The sequence below is a fragment of the Ctenopharyngodon idella genome, chromosome 10, assembly GCF_019924925.1.
Source record: "Ctenopharyngodon idella isolate HZGC_01 chromosome 10, HZGC01, whole genome shotgun sequence".
Classification (NCBI taxonomy): domain Eukaryota; kingdom Metazoa; phylum Chordata; class Actinopteri; order Cypriniformes; family Xenocyprididae; genus Ctenopharyngodon; species Ctenopharyngodon idella.
Genome location: NC_067229.1, coordinates 48,579,965 through 48,602,076, shown reverse-complemented (window position 1 = coordinate 48,602,076; position 22,112 = coordinate 48,579,965). Strand labels below are relative to the sequence as shown.

Here is a 22,112-nt window from a genome sequence, read left to right as displayed (position 1 = left end):
TTCGCGAACAGACAACTAATGTTGTCAAAACCATCCACGTTCACATGGAACTAGAATCGCCGAATTATTCATGTCAGTAGTTGGCGAAGTCACTTTGTAAAGAAAATCTACGTTCCTGTAGACTGAACATGAGATACGCATGTGCATAACGCCACCATTTTCACAAATCCGCGTTTACAACGAGACAATAACGGTAATAACGGACAATAACAATAAGTAATCGTTTTCAAAAACTTGCACTTTGGGTTCTCAGCCCCCCAGAACGCAGTTGTTGTGTAAATGAACGGCCAAAACGTATAAAAAGTTTTCTGTTTTTAGTTGAAAATGTTGTCGTGTAAACAGCCCCTAAGACAATAGTATGTAGTGATGAATCTGGCTCCATCCAGACAGAGCTCGATTAGCCGGTTTCTCTGAGTAACAAGAACAGGAACACTCAAGTTTCTGTAATAACTTCATTCAGATGAGTCCTTTACATTGGAATTCATCCACACTATCACAACATTTTTTGTGTCGCTGTCATTTACTGAAGAGAACAATCTTGACGTGAGGAAAGAAGTTCCTTCTTGCCATCAGCGTTCTGGTTTATTGGGTTCTTGCGTTGAGCAGATTTTTTAGAGATTAGATGGCACTCTATAACTTCATATAGAACCTTTTAGGGGAACGATTTAAGGATTTTATGGACTTTATAAATTGGACTTAATTTGGTTTTAATTCATTTTTAATTGTAATTAAACTTAAATCTAGCAGCTTGTAAACATACTTGATCACTAGAAAAAATTATAATAACCCATTAAACATGAAAATGCAATAATTTAAGATATTTCAGGTGCGCAGCCATCTTTAAATTTTGTGTTTGAACTTATGTTTTTGCGGTGGCTCTGTATATTTCTATGGCATCGCTGTCGAAGTGTAATTAGCTGGTGGATTTACTTAACGAAAATGATCATGAGCATTGTAATGTTTGAAGTGGATGTTATAACAAATGACCGGGAAGGATTCGGAGGATTCATAAATCCGTAAGATCTTACCGGAAGACAGAACACAACGATCGCAGAAAAGGGGCGGGGCTATATAAGGTCTATAGAGCCTTTTTTTGCATTAAGCGTTGTTTAAAATTGAGTCAACAAACCTAGAGTTCTATATAGAATCACTGAACCGTTTTTTTCTAAGAGTGAGAGGTTCCTTTCTCTCAGTTTGCTCTCTTAGCTACAATGTTTATGCAATTTATAGTTTATAGAAGAACACAGATAACATATTTAAAGGGATAGTTCACCCTAGTCATAAATTACTCGCCCTGGTGTTGTTCTAATGCCGTATGCCCTTCTTTCTTTTATGGACCACAAAAGGAGATTTTATAAATAAAAATGTCCAGCTCGTGCTCATCCATATAATGGCAGTGAATAGCGACCGGCATGAAGCTTTTTAAAAAAGAAGCAAAAGTATCACAGAATTGTTCTGGGGGTATACGACATTAAAGGGTTAGTTCACCCAAAAATGAAAATAATGTCATTTATTACTCACCCTCATGTCATTCCACACCCGTAAGACCTTCGTTCATCTTCAGAACACAAATTAAGATATTTTTTGTTGAAATCCAATGGCTCAGTGAGGCCTGCATAGCCAGCAATGACATTTCCTCTCACAAGATCCATTAATGTACTAAAACATATTTAAATCAGTTCATGTGAGTACAGTGGTTCAATATTAATATTATAAAGCGACGAGAATATTTTTGGTGGCCGACTTCAAAACTGAAGCTTCGGAGCGTTATGACACCCTGATTGCGTGTCGAATCATGATTCGGACCGCATGTCAAACCGCCAAACTGCTGAAATCACGTGACTTTGGTGCTCCGAACCGCTGATTCGACGCGCTGATTCATAACGCTCCGAAGCTTCAGGAAGCAGTGTTTTGAAATCGGCCATCACTATATAAGTCGTTATTTTGAACTGAACTGATTTAAATATGTTTTTAGTACATTAATGGATCTTGAGAGAGGAAATGTCATTGCTGGCTATGCAGGCCTCACTGAGCCATCGGATTTCAACAAAAATATCTTAATTTGCGTTCCGAAGATTAACGAAGGTCTTATGGGTGTGGAACGGCATGAGGGTGAGTAATAAATTACATTATTTTCATTTTTGGGTGAGCTAACCCTTTAAATTTAATGTATTATTTAATGAAAATCCTGACCTTGGCCGTTGATCTTCTGTGCGCGACATGCGCGTTCATGAGACTATTTACGCTGCAGTTCACTCTGTCTCGCCCAGAAAAACACACAAGTTGTGAGATATCAAGATGAATGAAAACATGACATGAAATACAATCCATGTACCTTCTTCTCTGAGGTGAATATATCCGTTGTGTTCATCGTAACAAGAAGTATCACATTATTCTGACTATCATCAGACAAACGGAGTTCTGGTCCGGAGATATTCATCTCAGTGAAAAATGTAAACGGATGCTTTTTTGGAGATTTCTAGGCGTTGCATTACATGTCGTGTTTTTATTAATCTTGATTTCTCACAACTTATGTGTTTTTCTAGGCGAGACAGAGTGAACTGCGTCGCTAATAGAGTCTCATGAACGTGTGTCGTGCACAGAAGAGCCAAGGTCAGGATTTTTGGATTAAATTTCATATTGTAAACCCCCAGAACACTTGGATATATGTGGCACGTGTCGCATAGGTTAATTCTGTAATACTTTTGCGTAGGGATGCACTGATATGAAAATTTTGGCCGATAAATAAACTTTATATTTAAAAACCGATAACCATATATTAACCGATAAATCTAAATCCAAATTTTTATATAATTTTTGTGAGCCTGATTACAAAAACAAAAGTCTCACCATTAAAAGCCATGTCCCAAACACACAATTATAATATTCTCATTATAATATTATGTAGCCTATATGACAGACTGTCGTATTTTCCTTTTTGAAGTGATTCCAATCATATTTCAAGCAATTCAAGATCATAATGGCGAACAGTGCACATCTGAAGTGCCTCAGCTGAAGGAAATAATCCATTATTTATCGGCTTTAATATATCAGCCAAATTTTCTTATCGGGCCAATAACGATAACATTGAAAATGAACATATATCGGCTGAAACCGATATGGTTGCCAAAATCGTGCATCCCTACTTTTTTAAAAAGCTGGTCGCTATTCACTGCCATTATATGGGCGAGTGTGAGCAAGACACTTTTTAAAAATTCTCCTTTTGTGGCTTTAAAGAAAGAAGGGCGTACAGCAAAAGAACAACAGTAGGGTGATTAATTTATGACATAATTTTCATTTTAGGGTGAACTATCCCTTTAAGAAGGTGAGCCTTTTGCTGTGACATCAGTGGTTTATCACAATGGCATCATTTTTTTCTCTGAAGAAAAAAAAAAAAAAAAACAGATCCGTCTGGTCTGAAATGTTTGTCACAGCTCAGGTATGTTCAGGGTTACCTGATGTGTTGCTCAATGTTCAAAATCGTGTTCATGTGCATTCTAGAAGTCTAGAGATCCAAAATCAAATATCAGTCCCTTGAAGGCTCATTAAAAGCATTTATTCTGCGTTTGCATTGTTTCAAATTAGTTAATGCACTTTAATTACTCATAGCATGCAATATCTGCAACTCAATTTAAAGGAGCAGTGCAATGGACAAAACATGTGTTTACATAATGCACAAATAAAAATACAAACAATGTGTGAAATAAGCCATATAAATCCTGGGATCAATGGGCCTGTGTTTTCATTTCCGTCTGGTTAACATACACCCTTCTTTTTCCACCCGTAGCTTAGTTTTATTATTCACACCCAACAATGTATGGCTCTTCTATTGTGCAGTAATGACTCCGAAAGCAACAGAACCCCTCTGCTCATTCAGACTAATTGTCTTCAGTGATGGGGCGACCCAGCCCTGAAACTGAAACCAGGGTGATGGAAGTCAACAGGACATTTCACTTTAAAATCAAAAGTAAAAATACATTAGATTTTGAAAATAAAGCCTATTTTTCCTTTAATTCCTATTACTGCAATATTTTGTCATTATTATACTAAATTATATAAATATTATAATTTGAGTATTATTAGTAGCCTATAATTCTGCCTCTTAAAGGGATATTTCACCCAAAAATGAAAATTCTGTCATCATTTACTCACCCTCAAGTTGTTCCAAACCTGTATTCATTTCTTTCTTCAATTGAACATAAATGATGATATTTTGAGGATTGTGGTAAACAAAACAGTTGCTGGTCCCCATTGACTGCCATATAAATTAAAATACTATGGGAGTCAATGGGGACCAAAAACTGTTTGGTTACTGACATTCTTCAAATTATCCTCTTTTGTGTTCAGCACAAGAAACAAATTAATACAGCTTTGGAACAACTTGAGTCTGAGTAAATGATGACAGACATTTCATTTTTAGGCGAACTATCCCTTTAAGCTAATTCTAGTAGGCTATCACATTTTTGTAACTAAAGATCAACATGTATCTTTTTCGCTGGACAATAACACAACAGTAGCTGTGTTAAATAGCTTATTTGTAATCTTTCAGGTATGTGTCTAGACAGAAATTGAGCTTCAAGGATAAACCGACCTTGAGAATGTTGTAAGTGTGACTACTAGCCCCGTTTTATGTTGATTTTGAGGTAAAAAAAAAGACTTTTTTTTTTTCGTATATTGACCTTTTTTGAATATTTGCACATCGTCCACCATTTCCAAGCCTTTTTTCCGGGGGCAAAATAATGAAACACACCTGCTGTTGACATTCGTACAGCGTTCCGCTCATATTTTCATTCGAGCCACCATGGAAACGCCAATGAGCGGACGCCTCAAAGTTTCGACCTAAATTCCGGAAGTTTCATGGGACGGAATCTCCATATATGAATAATTGTGGGCGGAGCCAGGATTACAGGTTGTATAAGAACTGCAGGTTTATTACAAGTTTTGCAATTGACACCGGGAGCAGAGCGAAGAAGGCAGAGCGTGGAAGGAGCACAACGTCGGGTTTTAAGGTTTGAGTTTTGTCGTAGGATTCTTGTTTATGAGATTTCCTAGACTAAATGTTTACTTTTGAAGTAAACATAGTGGTTTGAAAACACGTATCGCCCTTCTATAAAGTTTAGATGGTTTTCAAGCTATTGAAATACTAAATACCTAGCTGAAATACTAAGATAATTGGAATAATCTGGAATCTTCTGAGATTTCACGTCTTTCCAGTTGTTTGGGTGTTGTCTCTTTTGGGAGTGGCATCACTAGTATGAGTTTTTGGGAAAGCCCTCCTAGAGGTTTATCTTGTAGCTCAGCTTCCTTCTTCAGGCAAACATTAACAAGTTTATTTAAAAGTCTTGCTGATGATTTGATCTTCTTTTCTCTAGAAGATAAGCCTAAAGACTCCTCAGACATGGCTTTCAACACACTGACCTCAAGAGCCGTTCTTCTGTATGATGAGTGGATTAAGGAAGCAGGTGAGTTTGCATCAGCATCAGCATCAGCATGACCGTGAAGTTTCTGGCTTGAAAATAAGACGTCTTTTGCGTCACTTCTAGATCCACGGACTGGGAACTGGCTGCTCATGGCCTCCCCATTCCCTCAAACGATCATCATCGCTTCCTACGTCTACTTTGTGACATCACTGGGACCTCGGCTAATGGAAAACCGCAAGCCCTTTGACCTCAAGCGTCCCATGATCATCTATAACTTCAGCATTGTGGTGTTTTCCCTCTACATGATTTATGAGGTTTGTCCTTCGTGAACTCCGTCTCTGTTGCATCACACCTCCCTTGTATCTGTGTGTTTATCATTCTCTCTCTCTCACCTTCTTGCAGTTTCTCATGTCTGGTTGGGCGAACGGCTACACCTATGGGTGTGACATCGTTGATTATTCCAGTTCTCCTCAGGCTCTCAGGGTATGTGAATGGAGCAAATTCTTTCCATTGTGCATTTGTTACTGTCAGATGACGCGTGCGACAACTTGGCATTTCCTTTACGATCTTGTTTCTTTTTTAGATGGCATGGACCTGCTGGCTGTACTACTTCTCCAAGTTCATTGAGATGCTTGACACTGTAAGTGGGTCTCTTTTGCATTCAAAACCAGTTTTACAATGGACTACCGATGCTAAACCTCCTCTTGTTCCTTTTTGTCTCTGTAGATTTTCTTTGTCCTGAGGAAAAAGAACAGCCAAGTTACTTTCCTTCACGTCTACCATCACTCCATCATGCCCTTCACATGGTGGTTTGGGGTCCGATTCGCCCCAGGTAAAGTATTATACGACTGACACTTAAAGGGGACAGTACATCCAAAAATAAAAACTGTCATTTACTCGTCCTCATGTCATTCCAAACCTCGTGAGACTTTCGTTCATCTTCGGAACACAAATGGAGATCTTTTTAATGAAATCTGAGTGCTTTCTATCAAAGGAGGCACAGAAAGCTCTCAGATTTCATTAAAAATATCTTCATTTGTGTTCCGAAGATGAACGAAAGTCTTACGAGATTTGGAATGACATAAAGTTATGAAATAGTGCACAAATCAACAAATTGAAGGAACGAATTAGTAAATGGTGCGCATGATTTAGCAAATCGAGGGACCAAAATAGTAAATAGTGCGCACAAATTAGCAACTCAAGGGAACAAAATCGTAAATCGTGCACATGAATTAGGAAATCGAAGAAACGAAACAGTAAATTGTGCGTGTGATTTAGAAAATTGAGGGAACGAATTGGTAACTCGTGCACACAATTTAGCAAATTGAGGGGAAGTAAATCATGTATGTGATTTAGAAAATTGAGAGAACGAATTAATAAATCAAGGGAACGAATTGGTAAATCATGCACGCAACTTGGCAAATCGAGGGAACTAGATGGTAAATCGTGCATGTGATTTAGAAAAATTGAGGGAACGAATTAGTAAATGGTGCGCACGAATTAGCAAATCAAGGAAACGAATTAGTAAATAGTAAATCATGTGTGATTTAGAAAATTGAGGGAACAAATGAGTAAATTGTGTGCACGAATTAACAAATAGAGGGAACGAATTGGTTTTTTTTTTTTTTTTTTTTTTTTTCTCATGTCATGTGCGGGGCTCCATACTTTTTTGTTCTATGAAGTCCTTTTTATTTTTGGGTTAAATATTTATTTAACGAACGCTATTAAATGCTAATGGTATATTTGGCTTTCTTAGGTGGTCTGGGAACTTTCCACGCCCTGCTGAACTGCGTCGTCCATGTCATAATGTACTCCTACTACGCTCTTTCTGCCATGGGACCTGCCTACCAGAAGTACCTGTGGTGGAAAAAGTATATGACCACCATCCAGCTGGTAAGTTAATCTTTCACAAGCTTATCCACCCATCCCGAATGCCTTTTTGCTGTCGAAATTCAGGCTTTTGACGTGGAAACTCTCTAAACTGGTTTTAACTTGACCGTTCTGTTTGTGTCAGGTTCAGTTTGTGCTGGTCACTGCTCACATCGGCCAGTTCTTCTTCATGAAGGACTGTCCTTACCAGTTCCCCGTCTTCCTCTACGTCATTGGTCTGTATGGGCTGATCTTCCTGATCCTGTTCCTCAACTTCTACTATCACGCCTACACCAAGGGCAAGAGACTACCCAAAGTGCTCCAGAACGGAAACTACCTTCTCAAAAAATCAGAGTGATCTTTCCCTTGGCCACCTAAAAGTGAAGCTCTAACCTGTTAAGTGGGAATATTCCTTTTTATTTCATGCGTTCAAGTTCCACTCCCCTGTTTTATGTTAAAACTAATGTGGAATACCGCCACCTTATCACTGGATTTAAGACTTCAGAATTTGCACACTGGTGTTTCACTAGAGAAGCTGTCCTCATTTTTGTTGTCTTCACTTAAGGCTTTGAAATGAGTATGGGGTGGGAAGTACAGTATTTATGTCCACCAATTTACCTGTAAATATTGAAATTATCAGCTTTGGAATATGATTGAACTGCTGGCCAAATATGCAGAGGTTATGAGAGCAAAGGTGATTGACGTTTGTTGCTAAAAAGGGTTTTTGAAGGTTGTGTTTTAGTTGTAACTGAATGAGCCCGAGGCCCTTTGACCCTTGAGGAACACCTGACTGATCGACCTTCTTGTGCTCGAACCTGTGCTGCAGAAGTGACATCATCTGAAGTTACTGTGTTTATGATGTGTGATTTATTTATTCTTTATTTAATGTTGATGTTTTCTTAATGTGATCTTTTTAAAAAAAAAAAAATGAAATTGATTTGTAGGAATTACCTGTTATGCTTTTATATTCTACTGATGTGAGGAAATGGAAGACCAGAACAATACCACAGGATTTGTTTTTCCTTGTTTTTGTCTTTTAAAATCAATTTCCAATTTTGTGAAAGAAATCGAAGTGCTTTTATAGTGAAACAAAATAAATTATTTGTCACTATCTCTGTGTTCTAGTGATTTCATTACGTTTACTTAATTTTTTCAGTTAAACTACACCTCCCATGCTGCACTTTGGCAACTCCGGTAGAGCTGATGCCCATATTTGGTAAAGCGGCATCACGTGGTTGGTTTCGTGTGCCAATCACATCATTGGCAGGAACGTCTCGGTTTTCAAAAGTGAAGTAACTGGCGTGGAGATGTTTACACCGATAAACGCATTAAATGGATAAATAATAAGTATATAGGCTGTTAAAACTTAATAGAGCTAAAATGGATGGTAAAATGATTGGACCTGGGCCTTATAGGGCAACAAAATTGGTAAGAATAACTTTTGAAACTTTTCGCTCGTTGATTTTACGCTTCACGTGAGCTGATTTTATGTGTAACTTTAGTCTCTCTTTAAACTTTTTTTGTTCAAATATATTACAATAATATAAGGCCACACACATATCAGTAAACCTTTGTTTTTTCATACACTTTAGGCTATTTTGCTTCTATAACTTTTTGACTAGTGGAAAGACATGAAAAAATACTATAGTAAATACTATAGTGTTTATAAACATACTATAGTAAATGGTTGTATAATTTACAACACTTTAATGAATGTTACAGCGTACTGTAGTAACTAGTGAACTGATAAACTGTAATAAATACTGTAGTATACTTTAGTTTTTACTACAGTAAACTGTAGTGTATATTGTAGTATAATATGCCCTATAATTGTAGAAAACTTAGTACAGTATTGGGTAAAGTAATTTGTTTATATTACTATAGTTGTTATATTAGCAAATTAATTCAAGTACTTTACTGTAGTATGGTTCAAAAATACTATAGTATTTACTATAAATTACTATAGTAGTTTTTCATGTTAAACTATATATTTGCGTCTGTAGATTTCAAGTACAATACATACATTTAAAGACGTTTTTTCTCCTGCACTAAGCCAGAAATCTCCTCTTCAGCATTTACATACAAACTTTACAGTTTTATTCCTATCTATATTCTGAAGGTTTTTATTATATAACATAATATATCACATATTCCTAAAACATGGTGATTTTTTCTGGCTGTTGACAGTATTTTTATGATATATGGAGTGATAAAAGGACATATCAAAAATCTCTTCTGTAAAAACTTTGATCTCTTTTATGTCACAAAAATGAAACAAGAATTTTGAACATGGATTTATCCACTGTTCAGATTTCTGTTTTTGGGAATGTATGCTAATTAGTGCGTATTTAATTAGAGAATGCCTCATTTGCATATTTAAAATAAAATTTTGCCACTCCTGTTACTATATAAGGGTCAATGACGTGAAAGGTCATTTTATTTTTTTTGTCCGAAGGCCTTAATAAAAAACAAAGATATGACATCCAAGGTTTTAAGGTATTTTAAAGGTTTTGAAGTGTCAAAAGGTCATTCGGTTTAACCGTCCAAAGGCCAATACAGCCATTTCATTTGTGATTAAAATATCTTTAAATGTAATAAATGTATGTATTTTTTATTCTGGCATGATTTTATAACATCATATATCAACATAGTGCAAAATGGTATTAAAATTATGTGTAGAAGTCGTTGCTTTGTTATGAGAAAGAATGTCCGGAAAAATGAATTTCATTGTCATTCGGAGTAACCAATATAAAGGGACCATTTTGGATCAAGTCATGTGGTCAATATCATGTGACAGGATGTGACATCATTCAGACACCTGCAAAGGACCACATGGTCATGAAGCAAAGTAACTAACTCTTTTAACTATTTGAAAAATTCATGTTTTCACTTGCTCATACGCATGTCCCGAAACATCAGGTCATTTGGTACAACCGCTATAAAACATGGAAAATGTTATAATATTTTAATAACTTGTACTAAATATAAAATGTTTGATTGTCCTTTTTGCTAGCTAGCTAGATATCAGCCTGTTAACATTGTTTGAAAATATTGTCATGTGGTATAACCAAAAAGTGTCATTCGGTAAAACCAAAATTTTGGTTAAACCGAATGACTTTTTTGTGACAAATTTTGTCCATCTTGTAAAAAATGACAAAAGCAGTGTTAATTGATTATAAAAACCACATAATCTCATTCATAACACTTAATAAAACTTCAAAATTAATTATATCTCCATTATGTTTTTTACACTTTTAAAAACCTTATTCGTCAGTGACCCATAATCAGTGTTGTTTCTCTGGGCTGTGATTGATATGACAGGTAAACCATCTAAAGAAAATCATCAATGCATTATTAAGGGTGATCTGTGAAGAACAAAATACAAGAATAGTTTACCTGGATTTACCCTACAGCTGTGAATCTAAAACATTAAGCAAGCATCAGAGAAACCCATAACTTTTAGATGCACTTTAATGATCCCAGAAGATAAACTCCTTTGCAACAACATTCACAGTGGTAACTAGTTTCAAAAAATACCATTTACTCCAATTTTTGTTATTAATAAAATATTAATATTAGGTTTTCATGTGGACACACAAAATAGTTAATTAGAAGAAATACCACAACATTGTTACAATGTAAATTTACCAATTCTCAACAAGTGGCAGGAAAAACTGCATTAAATCTGAAATGTCTTTTCTTTTTTCCAGTGGAATGAGACCATCATGCTCTTCCGTGGTGGAATGCCTGTCAGACGTCACTGGGCTCATTTCAGGAGTTACGATCACAGTTTCACCGGAGCTGAGGCTGTCGACTTCCTCCACGATTTGCTCAGACAAAACCAGAACTTCGGGCCGGAGGTGACGCGCTATCAAACGCTCCAGTTACTCCGGAAATTCCTCAAAAATCACGTCATCGAGGATGTCAAAGGACGGTTTGGTAAAGAGGACTTTGAGGACAACGGGCATCTATACAGGTGCTTCAAAAGAATCTTTAATGAATGGCATTGTTTTCCTGTTTATTAATGTGAAGCTGCTTTGAAACTGCTCTGTATTGTACTGAATATATATATATAATTATAAAAAAATATATATATATTTAATACATTAATTATAAATTTTAAAAAAGCTATAAATTAAATATATATATATATATACCGTTCAAAAGTCTAGGGGTTTTACGTTTAAAAAAAAAAAAATAATAATAATAATCTTTTTTTTTTTTTTGCTCACCAAAGCTGCATTTATTTGATCAAAAGTACAGTAAAAATAGTGAAATATTTTTACAATTTAAAACAGCTGTTTTCTATGTGAATATATTTTTAAAATGTAATTTATTCCTGTGATCAAAGCTGAATTTTCAGCATCATCACGCCAGTCTTCAGTGTCACATGATCCTTCAGAAATCATTCTAATATGCTAATTTGCTGCTCAAGAAAAATCTTACGGACCCCAGACTTTTGAACGGTAGTGTATATTGCATTGTACTACAAAAAAAATAAATAATTGTTTTGTATTTCAAAATAATTAATAATAAATGCTTTAAATTTGTCAGATTTCCTCCACAATCACCTCTGAAGCCTGTTCCTGTGCGTCCACCTGTAAGAGATCATATCTCAGTTCCCAGAATCCCACACTGGGATGACTATGAGGAGATTTCAATGCCGGAGAAGATCCCCATGAAGCCTCTTATGGTAGGAGAAGACGTAAAAATTTATTCTTTCTGGTGCCATTTACAATGTTAAACCTACTGAGCATAGTTTCATATAGTTTTTGTAAGTTCCTAAAATGTTATTTTGATTTTAGAACTCCGAGTCGTGGAATAAGAGGCACAGCATCGCCATTGGTGAGGTGCCGGAATGCCGGTTAATCCGGAGGAGAGAGTTAACCCCGAAACACGTGGACCAGATATGGAAGTCAATGACACTAACACAGTAAGCATCAACAGATTTTTTGTTTTGTTTACACCTGGTCACTTCATGTGTTTTTACTGATCGGATCGCTATCTGATTTGTTTACACTTGGCCACATAAATGTGTCTCCGCAAAACGAATTCTTCAGTTCCCACGCTATATGCAAATTGAACAGTGTTCACGTCAACGAAAGCAACAGATATGAGCTGCGTTTTATTTATCATCAGCTAATTTCAAGATCAAAGACCGCAATAGGACAAAGAGCAGCATCAGCACTGGTAAGATCATTTAGTGTCACTACTTCTAATGAAGATGATTGTGTTTTGAGCGTCTGCGACTTACTTTCAGTTACTTACACTGTCATATCTGGCTATAACATGTCATATAACAACATTTTTTCACGGACGAAAACGAGACGATGACTAAATAAAAATGTGTTTTGAATGACTAAAACTATGACTAAAATCTACTCTCATTTTCGTCAGTGAATAAAAACGAAACAAAAATGATAGAGAGGGACGATTTGGGAAGATATCTAGTCAGGACTGCTGTCCTGTGTGGAAGATGCGCACATTTGAAGTGTAACGTGCTGATCTAACCGCTGGAAAAGCGGCGCTCTTGCGCGCTCTACAGGCTCATGCAGCAGCACTTCAGACCGCTTCACAATTAATGAATAGCACACATTTATGCCAAGCGATTGCTTACAAGCTAATGTTGATGATGTTTACTACACGATGTTTATATGGTAATATGTTTTAGACGGTTGTAAGAATGCATATTTTATCTCCCTCATCTGAACTTAAATGAGCAGCCTGCAGACATTTCAGAATAAGAGTCCCGGTGTATGCGGGATGGTTTATTATTATTTTTTCCTGGTCATTATTGTTATTTTGTTTACACAACAAACTGTATTTAACTTAATTTAATTTCTATTTAATTCATAGTAAACTACTGTATCTTCTGTCACACGAAGGAAAGACTAAGAACATTATTTGACACATTATTCAATATATTTTACAAGTATAAGGGTTATTATAGTTAAACCTAAAACCATAAAAAAATCTTCATTAGTTGAAATAAACGTTAACTGAAATAAAAAAAAAAAAAAAATATTATTTTTATATATCTAAGATTCCAAGCTTTGGCTTAACCTGATGTGCTAAAATAACTAAAACATAAATAAAAAAAACTACAATGACGTTTAAAAGCAAAAAAGACATAAACCCAAAACATTTCTAAAACTTTTAACTAAAATTACAATGAAAGCAGAAAAACTAAAAATCAAATCTAATCAAATTTTTTTTTAACAAAAACTATAATAGTACCTCAATGATAAGTGTGTCAATCCCTGAAAAGCACTGAACTGAGCTCTCTTTCGTGTCTTTTTGAACTTAAACGGTCAAAAAACGTCCATTTTGGCAAGTAAAGTACAGTTGGTTGTCTTAAGTGAACATAAACAGTTTGGAGAATATCAGATGTGTATCAGTGTATTGGATCTGTGTATTGTTAGAGAAATGCTTACTTAATGCATTACAATTTAACTAAATTAGATTTTAGTCGACTAAATCTACTGTAGATTTAGTCGACTAAAATCTTATGATATTTAGTCAACTAAAACAATTTCCGATGAATAAAATGACTAAATCTAAATGGCATTTTAGTCAAAAGACTATGACTAAAACTAAATCAAAATTTGCTGTCAAAATTAACACTGGTGTAATGTTTCTGTTTGAGGCTTTGAGCATGAAAAAACTCTGCAAAGTTCCAAAGCACAAAGTCCCTCCAGCGGGAGTTATTCTCTATATCAGTGTCACTGTTTCTGAACTCCCTGAAACGCCTCCATTGTAGTCTTGAGTTTCCTTCCAAGGAAAGAACACATCACAATATTCCTCATTTAAATAATTCATATGCAGAATAAAGGGGCGGGGCCTGGTTGAGATAGCCTAGCCTTAATAGATAACTCTCTTTTTAGTTTACAGACTGTTTTGGGGCTCCAATCTCTGGACGGGGTTCTAGATGCCAAACTTCTGAACTCGAAGCACATCGTTCACAATGTGTTTGGTGTTAATAAGCAGGGCATTGTTGTCCTGAAGAACAAAACAGGTGAGCATGGGTTATATCTTAACACATTAAATGTTCTTAAAGTTAATGTCTGACAGATCTCTTTCTCTGTTTTGTTTCTGATATTTTTTTTCTGTAGAGGACTTGCCTCATTGGGTGTTATCTGCAATGAAATGCCTGGCAAACTGTGAGTGATTCAACTCAAAGACACTACTGTTCAATAAATAATTACTTTTATTATTAATCATCACAATAAGCAATTATTTTACCAAGTAATATAGTTCATTAGGCTATCTATAGGTTGCCAAGCAGCTTGCCATATTAATATGGAATTAAATATGAAGTCTGTATGCATGTATTTTACAACCGTTTTAGATTTTGGATGTGTTTTATGATACTTTATACATCTCTGAATCATCTTTAGGGCCCCATGGCAGTGACGCCAGGCAGCCCATGTATCCAGGGTTTGAGAGAGACGTCTTCAGGACAGTTGCGGAACATTTTCAGAGACTGAAAGAACCGCTTTTGACATTTCATCTGTATGAAATATTTGTCAGTATCTTGGGTGAGTGATGCACAAGCTATTCACACGATCAGTGATGCACATAGTATCATTTAATCAGCCGATACTCATCCATTTTGAGATTTTTAGGATCAAATGATAACTGATAACAGTCTGAATTCAGATTTCTCTGTTTTTAATAACCGTTGAATGAATTCTGTGTAAATATCGAGTATACATACATAGTATTGTAAAAAATATTGATATTTCGATATGTATGTACCGATACCAGCTGCACGTTCTTGCTCTCCTTTCCGACAGCAAGTTGACACGCACCCGCCTCCTCTCGTTCAGTCGTCTTATTCACTCTGGTTAAGTAGTGTTGGTGTGACCGAGTCTGAATTTTTAGCGGAATTGCGCATAATTCTACTAATTTCTGCAGATTTCACACTCACGAAGCGCGCACACATAATAAAGCCACCAAGTGCCAAATTAGCTCTTTTTCGTGGCTTATTAATGGTCAAATACACTCAAAATTTCATAATGCCCATCTTGGTGAGTATTAACATTAACAGTCATAAACAGTTCAGGAAGAATATGTATTTGGATCCGTGCGTGCGTCAGGTCTTAAAGTGACAGCAGTCTAATAAACGTGCTGCTCTCTATGTTGTTAATGTTAATCAAACAACAAAAGACAAAGAGAAAATCACTTACTGCTCTTGACTGATTAACCTGTGTAACTTTAATTGATTATCTGTTTCTTACCTGAATACTACTGTTAGACCCACCTGAAAAAAATAAAGCAGTCTATTTTATTTGTATTTTTATTCTATTGTATTTATTTGTGCTATTGTTGATCATTTGTTTATTTGTTCTTATTTTATTACTGTTTACTTGTCTTTTTTAAATTCAATTTACCATTTGAAATCAAGTTTCCTTGTGCTGTGTGTAAGCTATTCCAACAAAATTACCCCAGTGTAAAAACAAATAAATTGAGTTAGCAAATATTTGTGAGATAATTGTAATGGTAATTGATCAACGTTTATATATGAATAAAAGCTTCATCATATAAAGTCATCTCTCCAAGACTTTCAATGGATGGACAAAAAAAGAAATAATATCAAAAATATTCATATGACAGTATATGCAGCGTTTTTTCCCTGTGGTAGCAAAAATGGTATTGAATATCGATACTTTACAAGGTATCGTAACAAAGTTAGAAATTCCACTATACATACATATGAATTTACTTTACATATATATATATATATATACACACTACAATACCTTTACTCTGCAAGGATGCATTAAATTTATCAAAAGTGACAGTAAAGTTTGTTTTAAAAGATTCTTATTTCAAATAAATGCTATTCTTTTGAACGTTTTTTCACAAAAATATGGAGCAGCACAACTGTTTTCAACATTGATAATAATCAGAAATGTTTCTTGAGCAGCAAATCATCATATTAGAATGATTTCTGAAGGATCATGTGACACTGAAGACTGGAGTAATGATGCTGAAAATTCAGCTTTGATCACAGAAATAAATTATATTTTACCATATATTCACATAGAAAACATTTATTTTAAGTTGTAATAATATTTCACCATTTTTACTGTATTTTTTATCAAATAAATGCAGCCTTGGTGAGCAGAAGAGACTTCAAATCTTACCAACCCCTAACTTTTAGATGGTAGTGTGAGTGTGTGTATATAATATTTTATTTTATTGTTAATGTAAGGATTCACATCAACTAGGCTCTGAATTAGTATAAATGATGTTCCTCCCGCAGGGCTTCTGCAGCGACAGTCGGTTGCGGTTGAAGCGCTGCAGGTCTGCTTCCTCCTGCTGCCTCCGGCCAACCGGCGTAAACTGCAGCTGTTAATGCGTCTGATGGCTAAAGTCTGTGCCAACCCCTCACTGCCCCCTCTGAACGACACCATAGGAGCACGAACTCTGGTAACTCACTGCTCCTCAGATAGATGTTCTGTACGAAAGGCAAATAGCTGTTAATACTTAACCATCATAGTTAATTTATAATTCAGCTCAGCGTTCAGTAGATTCGACAAGCAGCTTTCACACGGTCTGTCTCTTGTGGGTGGTGACGCTCTCGTGCAGATGGTCCAGACCTTCTCGCGGTGCATTCTGGGATCTGCGGATGAGGTGGACTTGGATGAGCTGTTGGCCACAAAGCTGGTCACGTTTCTGATTGATAACCATGACAGTGTGCTGAAGGTGCCGTCCAACCTGCGAAAATCTGTCGAGGAGCATCTGTCCCACCTCAGAAGAGCTCAGGTCAGCGTCCCACATTATCCATTAACTGATGGAAAATATGAATGTGATAAAGTGAATGAGCTTTGTGATTGACGTCTCTTTCTTACCCCACATTCTGATTTCCTCACATGCTTTGGTTTGTTCAAGATAAAGTACGCCGGTGCGGACACAGACGCTTCCATGGCGTCTCCACCTCACTCGTTCTGTAGGCAGATCAGCCGAGAGGAGTTTGAGCAGCAGAGGGTCTCTGGATCTCAAGGTGCCATCGTGGAACTGCTGGAGAGCATCATACAAGACAAAAACATGTCCATTAAAGACAAGAAGAAGAAGCTGAAGCAGGTTAGAAAGGATTCTTTAGATCTGTGGCATGCTGTGCATTACCACATTAGCCTCCAGCAGGAGTTATTCTCTATATCAGTGTCTGTTTCTGAACTCCCTGAAACGCCTCCATTGTAGTCTTTTTTCACAATATTCCTCATTTAAATAATTCATATGCAGAATAAAGGGGTGGGGCCTGATTGAGTTAGTTAGAAGTGTTGAAACTGGTGGTTATGGTAAGGGGCGGGGCATATCCCAAATACTCTTGAAGCGGTTGACCAATCACAACACACTGCTCCAGCCGACCAATCAGAGCACATTGTGCTTTTCAGAAGGAGGGGCTTCACAGAGACAGGAACTAAACAGAGCGTTACTGACAGACTGGGAAGAGAGGAGCTGCAACAATGGAGAATATGAGGAAAATAATCAACATTCAAGCATGAAAACCTGTTCTAGTAGAGCCCAAACTGAATATTTTGAATAAGTACTTACTTTGCGGCCACTAAAAAAAGTATGTTTTGTATGAATGTAATCTGTACGTACTACATTCGCCATGTTGTCATTGTCATGTGGCCTATCAGCGTCAGTTGCGTCGCTTTACCGCCATTCAAATCCTCTCCCATGGCCTCATGGGATAGTAAAGTGTCCATTGTATGCATACTTCAGAATCTCACCAGAAGTAGTAGGTCATCTGGGTACTTTTTGCCCACTCTTTTATGAGAACTGTGAACTCGGACATACTTTTTTGTCACATACTTTTGTTTTTCACCCACTACATAGTAGGGAAGTATGCAATTTCAGATGCAGCCACAACCTATGGCATCATTCGCAGTGCATCATGGGAGTGGGTGGGGCTAAAAAGCTCTTTTAGCACGATTTGATTGGTGGAATTTTCTTTACATCATCATGGGTAATGTAGATTTCACCACAAGTTCCACTGTTAAACAAGATATTTTTAAATTTTAAAATATATTCGGAGACCCAGATCTATATGTAACACGGATAGTATGACGCGATAATATAAAACTCTCCTGATATTAGAGCAACAATTACAGAAGAAAAAAATAATGCATCTTTTGTTACCTTTTGGAGCTTGGAAAGGTTCAGTTTGAGCTGATGTTTTATACCATCATCACTGTCCTCGTCAAAGCTCATTTCCCAGTACATTCAGCATCTGGCTCATATTTGCAATCTCAAACATATTCTCAAAAATATCATTTTCAAAATCTATATTTTGATCACTGACAGCTTCTTCACCAGATCCACCATCAAGTGACAGTGATACCAGTATTTGATTGCTCTACAGTAAATAGCTGAGTTTCAAGTTTTGCTGATGATACTTCCTATTCTTTTGTTTTCTGCCTGCAGTAACTATGAGTGAAATGTCACTTCATCATTGTGGATCAGACATTGCACTTATTCAGTCAAAGATTCAGTGACCCTATACAATTTTTTCAAAAAATGAATGGGCATTTTATTATTTTTTTCTTGTTATATTGTTTATAACGAATTGATTGAGGAATAATAAGAAGGTATAAAAATTAACAAGGAGGAAAGACTCAAGGTATGCGTTTAAGAGGTTAAAAAGTTGAAATAATGTGAACAGACAGAACAGATGGCTTCAACAAAAGCATATACCATCGATTAATAAACTCAGAGTTATCATCAAAAATCAATTTCCCTATGGAGAAAATGATAGGAGTACTATGCATACGCTAGCAAAACCCAAGTATACTGTATAATGGCTTTCTTTAGCCTTCATTAAGCTTAAATTGTTATACCCCGAATATTTCTTTAAATGTCAAACTATAAGGCTAATGTGTTCGGTAACTTGACCGTATATTTCGTGCTTTCATGTGGGGAAATCTGAGATACACTTTATTTTCCCCATGTGATTTTTCTCTGCTGTCAGTTCCAGAGATCTCATCCCGACATCTACCGTAGACGCTTTCCCACCGCTGAAAGTGAGGCGGCGCTTTTCCCAGAGAGACCGCCGAGACTCAAACCACAGCTGATGTTCCTGACGCTGAAGAAACCCTTCCAGCCCTTCCAGAGGAGCTGGAGCTTTCGGGCTTGAGTCTGATGGGAAGTGTTACTATCAAGGAGAGATGTTACTGAACAGTAAAGGTGGTGCTATGGCATCCTAAATCTAAATAACACCAAATTCATCTCATCAGCCATCAGTTGACTGAATTGTTGGATTAACTCAAGTATAATGCTGTGCATTGGAGCCCTTTAAGGCGAGACACTACAGTGTTTTTTCATTCACAGGTCAATTTGGGCTAATTTTTCAAACTAGTGGAAATAAGACACATTTAAGTGTTTATTTTATTAAACTTTATCTCTTTGCGTCTGTAGATTTCAATTACAATACATACATTTAAAGGACGCTTTCTCAAACCTGCTTCATCCAGTTTAAATTTCTGTTTGTGTATGCAAATTATTCCATATGTAAGTAGATCGTGCCTCATTTGCATATTTAAAATAACATTTCAGAAAACGTGTAATAGAGAACAATTTTCTTAATGTACTTTGATTAACTGGGGAAAGTGTAATAACATATTTTTTCCCTATTCACCTGTAGTGTCTTGCTTTAAGAATGGGCCTGAATAATAATAATGAAAAAGATTTATCTATAAAATAGCATGTTATTATAACCAGAAACGCGGCATCCATAGTGTTTGTTGTTTTATTTCGTTTGATTTAAATAATCTGTAACATTTACAATCAGTTGCGTTCTATTTTTAACGAGCTGTAATTAGTTTAGTTTTACCTCCAGCTGCAGGTGTCGTCTAACAGCTGTTCGGTTCTCCGTTCTGGTAAATCATGTTGTCACTGATAATCAGTTTAACATTCATTTGTGCTGGTCACTAGAAAATGGCTTTTGAAAACTCAGATTTTATACTTAGAATAGATTTATAAATGCTGTCAGGTAGATCTCAGTGTCACTACAACTACTGATACAGGTGTTATTTTTATACTTATTCGTTCTCTGTTTTGTAGGTTTGTAAGTTTGTATGTGGTACTCTGTTAGTCCATGTTTCTTTGGTTCTTTTTGTTTGGTTTTAAAGTAGTTATAGTTTGTAAAGTGTCACGTTTAACACATCACGTAGCACTAAAGAAAACCTTCACAATTGTATTACTTGACTATTTATAATGGTACTGTAAGTATATAGTTCAATACATACCATTTAAGGCTTCCCGGATATTTTCTGTAAACTGGATTAAGCCAGGCAGCTTTTACATGTGTTTCTAAAATAATGGATCGCAAACTTAATGTACAAAGCTGGATGAATTTATCATCTAATTCAGTGTTTCTTTCAGTAACACTGTTTTCAAAGTTTTGTGTCTCCAATGTTTTGATTTTGTGCAAATTCTGGAGTTATTGTTACTGATTTGGACGTTTGCACTGTGATCACAAATATTGAATTGAAAAAAATAAATCTATATAATTATATGATGTTATTCTTGTGTATTTCATTTCAGAATGTTAAGAATCTCGCAAGCTGACAGACATGCTAAACAAAAACAAAGACGCCATATTGAATTTAACGCGGAAAAAAGGACGGTGTGAGGGTTCGGGTTTTTATGGTTTTTATAATGGCCCGCGCTGAATAAAGGTCCTAGATCACGTAGTTTTCATCACTCACAACTTTCAAAACTATTTTACAGAGTTTTTGTCTGTAAATCTTTTTTTCAGAAAGACATTTCGTCGACTGAACAATTCCAACAAGTCCTGTCAAAAATAATTATGGCGCGAATAACGACTACAACTCAATATATCACTGAAAGGCAGATAAAAGAAAACAAACATGTTATATATTTGAGGAATAATTGTTATTATGTCTAATATACACCAAAATTTCTATGAGAGACTTTTAATAAATTTCAATGTTTTTAATTCGTTCTAAACGTTATTTGTGCCCTGAAGTGTATTTCATCTTTCTTCCTCAAGAGGTCAGTAGTGCACTAATAATCAATCTCTTAGAAAACTGGCAAAAAAACATCACTGTATGTTTAGTACAAACCTGCCACGATGGAACTAGAAAAATACTATATATATATAATTCTAGTCCAATTGTCATGTCAATAAAGCTCAACTGAACTGAAACAGTGACGTTTCAGAAGGTCATTGCAGTGACATGTTCAACATTGTTCACTCTTTAGTGCACAATGGCATATAATCTCATATGAACACAAGAACCTGCAGCTTCTCCCTGAAGCAGGTTCACATTTGTAGACATCTTAATACACCTCAAAACACTCTCATATCCTTCTGAAGTGTTGCATTTATACAGCAACAAAGGGACTCGCTGCAGAAGACATGAAAATTAAACCCTAATAGCTTATTTCTTCATGTTGCACACATGTAAATATGGCCGGAAATGCAGTCAGAAGCACAATGCCTGCTAAATACACGGTTCTAATTATGTCTAACAGGAGATGCAATTTAGCTACAAATAAATCAGACGAAACCGGTGGTAATTATGCTCACAAATGAATATAATTACTCATGCAGTTTCACAACAATATATTTTTTCCTTCACAAGCCCGTCGCCTGACATAAACAAAACACATGCATGCGGTGAATTCTCTGTGTGCCAGAGTTGAAACAGACCTTGATCGTGCAGAAACGTCCCAGCTGGCCCTGGGCTCCCCTGGTCTATTCCAGGTAATCAAATGCTGCCGGCATGCAGGTTTCCGCATTAATTACATCTCTTTAAGCGGCCTGTTCAAAGGCAGTGAATCATCCGG

General features: G+C 36.2%; 2 protein-coding genes across 3 annotated transcripts; both read left to right on the top strand.

Moving 5' to 3' along the window:
* Positions 1-4,879: 4,879 nt before the first annotated feature.
* elovl7b (ELOVL fatty acid elongase 7b) lies at positions 4,880-8,400 on the top strand. Of its 2 annotated transcripts, none has more exons than XM_051908642.1 (8): positions 4,880-5,009; positions 5,373-5,462; positions 5,544-5,734; positions 5,823-5,903; positions 6,004-6,060; positions 6,147-6,252; positions 7,177-7,313; positions 7,435-8,400. In XM_051908642.1, the coding sequence occupies exons 2-8, from the start codon at positions 5,399-5,401 to the stop codon at positions 7,645-7,647; spliced, it is 849 nt and encodes a 282-aa protein (XP_051764602.1). In that variant the 5' UTR covers positions 4,880-5,009; positions 5,373-5,398; the 3' UTR covers positions 7,648-8,400. The 2 variants fall into 2 exon arrangements, with proteins under 2 accessions (XP_051764602.1, XP_051764603.1); XM_051908643.1 differs by having other exon boundaries at positions 4,946-5,009; positions 5,376-5,462.
* Positions 8,401-8,554: 154 nt separating this feature from the next.
* Positions 8,555-20,814, top strand: depdc1b (DEP domain containing 1B). Its single transcript, XM_051908639.1, has 11 exons — positions 8,555-8,717; positions 11,000-11,265; positions 11,844-11,982; positions 12,095-12,222; positions 14,174-14,304; positions 14,402-14,449; positions 14,687-14,827; positions 16,558-16,724; positions 16,884-17,060; positions 17,187-17,378; positions 19,270-20,814. The coding sequence occupies exons 1-11, from the start codon at positions 8,670-8,672 to the stop codon at positions 19,432-19,434; spliced, it is 1,602 nt and encodes a 533-aa protein (XP_051764599.1). The 5' UTR covers positions 8,555-8,669; the 3' UTR covers positions 19,435-20,814.
* Positions 20,815-22,112: the final 1,298 nt, after the last annotated feature.

Excerpts from the sequence above, each read along its gene's own strand:
- elovl7b (XM_051908642.1), top strand. The coding sequence starts at position 5,399 with ATGGCTTTCAACACACTGACCTCAAGAGCCGTTCTTCTGTATGATGAG. Across the intron at positions 5,463-5,543 it reads TGAGTGGATTAAGGAAGCAG|ATCCACGGACTGGGAACTGG; the intron begins GTGAGTTTGCAT and ends CGTCACTTCTAG. Across the intron at positions 5,904-6,003 it reads GTTCTCCTCAGGCTCTCAGG|ATGGCATGGACCTGCTGGCT; the intron begins GTATGTGAATGG and ends TTTCTTTTTTAG.
- depdc1b (XM_051908639.1), top strand. The coding sequence starts at position 8,670 with ATGGATGGTAAAATGATTGGACCTGGGCCTTATAGGGCAACAAAATTG. Across the intron at positions 8,718-10,999 it reads CTTATAGGGCAACAAAATTG|TGGAATGAGACCATCATGCT; the intron begins GTAAGAATAACT and ends TCTTTTTTCCAG. Across the intron at positions 14,305-14,401 it reads TGTCCTGAAGAACAAAACAG|AGGACTTGCCTCATTGGGTG; the intron begins GTGAGCATGGGT and ends TTTTTTCTGTAG.